The 3,827-nt window shown below is 42.3% G+C and overlaps 1 protein-coding gene across 1 annotated transcript; it reads right to left on the reverse strand.

The window, feature by feature from the left end:
• Positions 1 to 1,327: 1,327 nt before the first annotated feature.
• On the reverse strand, positions 1,328 to 3,112 carry LOC102206910 (olfactory receptor 5F1-like). The gene is made up of 2 exons (XM_005748793.1): positions 2,203 to 3,112; positions 1,328 to 1,392 (listed from the first exon to the last, which is right to left on the reverse strand). The coding sequence occupies exons 1-2, from the start codon at positions 3,110 to 3,112 to the stop codon at positions 1,328 to 1,330; spliced, it is 975 nt and encodes a 324-aa protein (XP_005748850.1).
• Positions 3,113 to 3,827: the final 715 nt, after the last annotated feature.

Consider the following 3,827-nt stretch of genomic DNA (forward strand, 5'->3'; position numbering starts at 1 on the left):
AAATAGTGCACTTAAAACAGAAAGTCCACAAGAGAGGCTGGAGCTCAAATCCGATCAAGTCAGATCAAGTCCAAATCCAAATGCTCACCAATGATGCCGGGGCTCAAAAACAATTTAGGAGGCCAACACGGAGGTCGACATCACAGGAACCCATGGCAGAAAAGTTCAGGGGGACAACCCCGAGGTCGACAACACAACAGTCCATTACTGAGCCAGTCCGGAGGCCGGCCGCGTGGAAGACAGCGGTAGCGACACAGGCGAAGCAAATCTGGAGGACGACCATGCGGAAGGCAGTGGCGGCGACACAGTTCAGGAGGCCGCACATGACAGCAATGATGTCCAGCCAGCGGCCTGGAAAGTGGCCGGTGATGTTGAGGTGGCAAACGTGGACAAGCTGGCCATGCTAGACATGGACATGCTCTCCGAACAGGACGTGCAGCTGCAGGACTAGACGAGGCAGGACCAGACGGGGCAACCACAGGCGACTGAACTGGCCCAGACAGTGACTTGGCAGCCGCAACCAATGGAGCAGGTGGTGGCGCTGCAGGTGACAGTGTGGAAACTGTAAGTGTTGGTGCTGGAGGCGACGGTGTGGAAGCCACCGGCGATGGAGCAGGTGGTGGCGCTGCAGGCTGGATGGACTCCGTGGAGCCTCCAACAGGAACGGATGACTAAACGGGCCCCTCAGACCCTCCAGCCAAAGGCAGAGGATGGCTGGAACGGCTCCTTCAACCCTCCAGTGAAGACGGACAATGGCTGGCGCAGTTCTCCAGAACCCCCAGTGGGAACAGAAGCAGAATCAGCAGCCACAGAGTCCTCTGGCAGACACGAAGTAGAACCAGCAGTCGCAGAGTACTCTGGCAGAGACAAAACAGAACCAGCGGACACGGAGTCCTCTGGCAGAGATGAAGCAGATGGCTGGTATGGTTCTCCTGAACCACCAGTGGAGACGAGGAACGGCTGGAGCGGTTCTTCTGAACTCCCAGCACAGAAGAAAAATGGCTGGAGCAGTTCTCCAGACCCCCAGTTGATGAGACACTCCGTGGTATGGGAGCCGCAGAGTGCTGGAATTGCTCACCTGAGCCACCAGCAGGAGCAGATGCAGGCCAGAAAGTGCGAAGACCCCTGGCTGAGACGAAGCCGGGGTTACCAGCTTCGGTAGGTAGCTGAGCAGGTGGTGGAGCAGATGACAAAGCTAACGGCTGAGCTGCAGGAAGAGTTGGTAACTGAACTAGAGACAGAGCTAGAGACTGAACAGGAGACAAAACAGATGGCTGAGTTGAAGACTGAACTGGTAACTGAACAGATGCTTGAGCTACGAACTGAGCTAATGACTGAAGTATTGGTTGTAGTAGTGATTGTGGTGGTTCTCCCGAGCCTCCAGAGTGTTACCTAATGAAAATTATATAAAACTATTAATCCACTATAAACTAGTTTTGACTGTGCTATGATAGATGGTGGGCATCTGCTCTTGTATGCTCATGTTCTCCTGAATTTCCTCACAGAGATTCAGATTTTTTAAGATAGAAATATAGAAATAAACTTGATAAATATGTTTTGAGAAACCAAGTATAATGTGTCTGAAAGGCCAAAACTATGAAAATACTAGAAGTCAGATTTTAACTAAGTAACTTACTTAAAATCAGATTTAGAAATTTTAACTACGAAAAACACAAAATATTATTGTAAATTGTCTTTATTTGTGTTCCAAGTTACATAATGCATCTTCTATCTATAAACTATAGAGCAGGGGTTTTAAACTCAAATACAAAGTGAGCCAAAATTCAAAACTGGAACAAAGTCGTGGGCTAACATTTATATTCATTGAAAAAAAAATCTTCCTCCAGATATAAGAATGGATCTTTTCTTATGGACTCAAACACGTTTTGCTGAAAAACTGAATACGGAACAACCAAAGCTTAATACTAAACAATATATATATTAGCTGTATAATACCAGTAGGCCAGCTTTGATAATAATTTGGTATGGCTTCGCGGGCCAAATGTAATTAGGCTTTGGGCCAAATTTGGCCCGCGGGCCAGAGTTTGACACCTATGCTATAGAGGTCATGTACATGTTACACTGTCTATTGATTAACAATGTAATTCAAATTTCTCTTAAATTAAATATGTACATATATGAACACTTTTCCCCCTCTGTGCAGACACACCTATGACTTTAATCTAAAACTTGAACTTTTACCACATATAAAATTCAAAACTCTTTTTCTTATTTTTGTTAGTTTCAGTCCATACATGAGGGGATTCATGATTGGTGGGATAAGGAGAAACTCCATTGTCATGAAATTCTCAACATTTTGTGCTATTTCTTTTGAGCCAAATCGCATGTATAACATATCAAAAAGCAAAGACACAACAACAACTGTTAAAGAGAATAAATGTGGTACACATGTCTGCATGAATTTGTTCCAGTTTTCTTTGGATGATTGACATGTTTTGATCAGATATACATAAGACCAGAAAACAAAAACAACATGACCAACATAAAAGGTGTAATTAAAAGCAGGAATAACAATTCTAGCTACAGAGGCAGAGCAAGCTAGATTAGCAATTAACCAGTTTACACAGTAGATTCTTGGTATGTGTGAGCCACATAACCTCGATGTTGCTGTTGTTATCGTGCTCATTAATAGAAGGTAAAAGGGAATAAGCCAAGCAAAAAATACAAAAATATAAATTTTTTGTGTAGTCATCAGAGAGTGGTACACAAGAGGTCGACATATAGCCACATATCTGTCATAGGCCATGAGAGCTAGGAGAGAGAAGTCAGCAGCAACTGCAGAGTGCAATACAAAACCCTGCAAAAGGCATCCTGCATAAGAGATGACATGAGTGGTGGACAGAAGATCATAGAGAAACTTGGGATAAAATGCAGCTGTCCCATAGAGTCCATTGAAACACAGATTGCAGAGGAAGATGTACATGGGTTCATGAAGTTTTTTATCCACAATGACTGTCACAATTATCGTCAAATTTACCAGCCAAATCACACAGTAACACAGTAAAGTGAGAACAAAGAGAATGACCCTGTAGTTTGCAATATCACTTAAACCTGAGAGAGTAAAAACAGTAATTACTGAAACATTATCCATAATAAAATTCCAGACTGAGAGCAAATGACATTTAAACAAGTTAAAGTCAGGGTGAAATGAAGTCTGTCTGTGTACTGTCTCCCTGACAAAGTATGTCACCAGAGGTTTATATACTCTTCTTGTCAGCAACAATGAACTGGTTAGCATGATGTAATTGGTGCTTTCACTCCTTGAGTCGAATAACTTAGTTTTACTTTTAAAATACAAGCTCTTTGTAGTCATTTCCCAGATGTCAGCAGTTGCATAAAATACAAACAGGTGTGAGGAAATGATGAGGAGTAAGATAAATTAATAAATTTAGTTTAAGGAGAAGGGCTTGCAAGAAGAGCTTCAGCAGCATCCCGAGGAATTTTGGGGGGTGATTCATGGGGTATTGAGTTTGTTGGTACAGTCTATTCAAACTCTCTACACATGCATTAAGACCTTCATTTTCGGTGCAAAACAGCAACACAGTGGCTAAGGTTGTTAAAGTTAAGTATAAGTAAACATTGTACTTAAACATATGAAGGTAAACTTCAGAAAAAAAACGAACTGAAACCTTTTTTTCACTTACAAAACAAAATCAAGTAAAATTAGTATTTTTGATTCACAAATGTAAAAACCAAAAGGAAGCTCTGATACTTGTATTTCAATCAGTGCAATATCTGCAAACGAATGAAGTGCATCTAGCCATATAACATACAGGTCACAGTGTTTGTTTATCAACAACAATGAG

The sequence above is a fragment of the Pundamilia nyererei genome, unplaced genomic scaffold, assembly GCF_000239375.1.
Source record: "Pundamilia nyererei isolate P.nyererei 1_Seehausen unplaced genomic scaffold, PunNye1.0 scaffold00229, whole genome shotgun sequence".
Taxonomy (NCBI): Eukaryota; Metazoa; Chordata; class Actinopteri; order Cichliformes; family Cichlidae; genus Pundamilia; species Pundamilia nyererei.

Excerpts from the sequence above, each read along its gene's own strand:
- LOC102206910 (XM_005748793.1), bottom strand. The coding sequence starts at position 3,112 with ATGGATAATGTTTCAGTAATTACTGTTTTTACTCTCTCAGGTTTAAGT. Across the intron at positions 1,393-2,202 it reads AGTTTTGAATTTTATATGTG|GTAACACTCTGGAGGCTCGG; the intron begins GTAAAAGTTCAA and ends AATTTTCATTAG.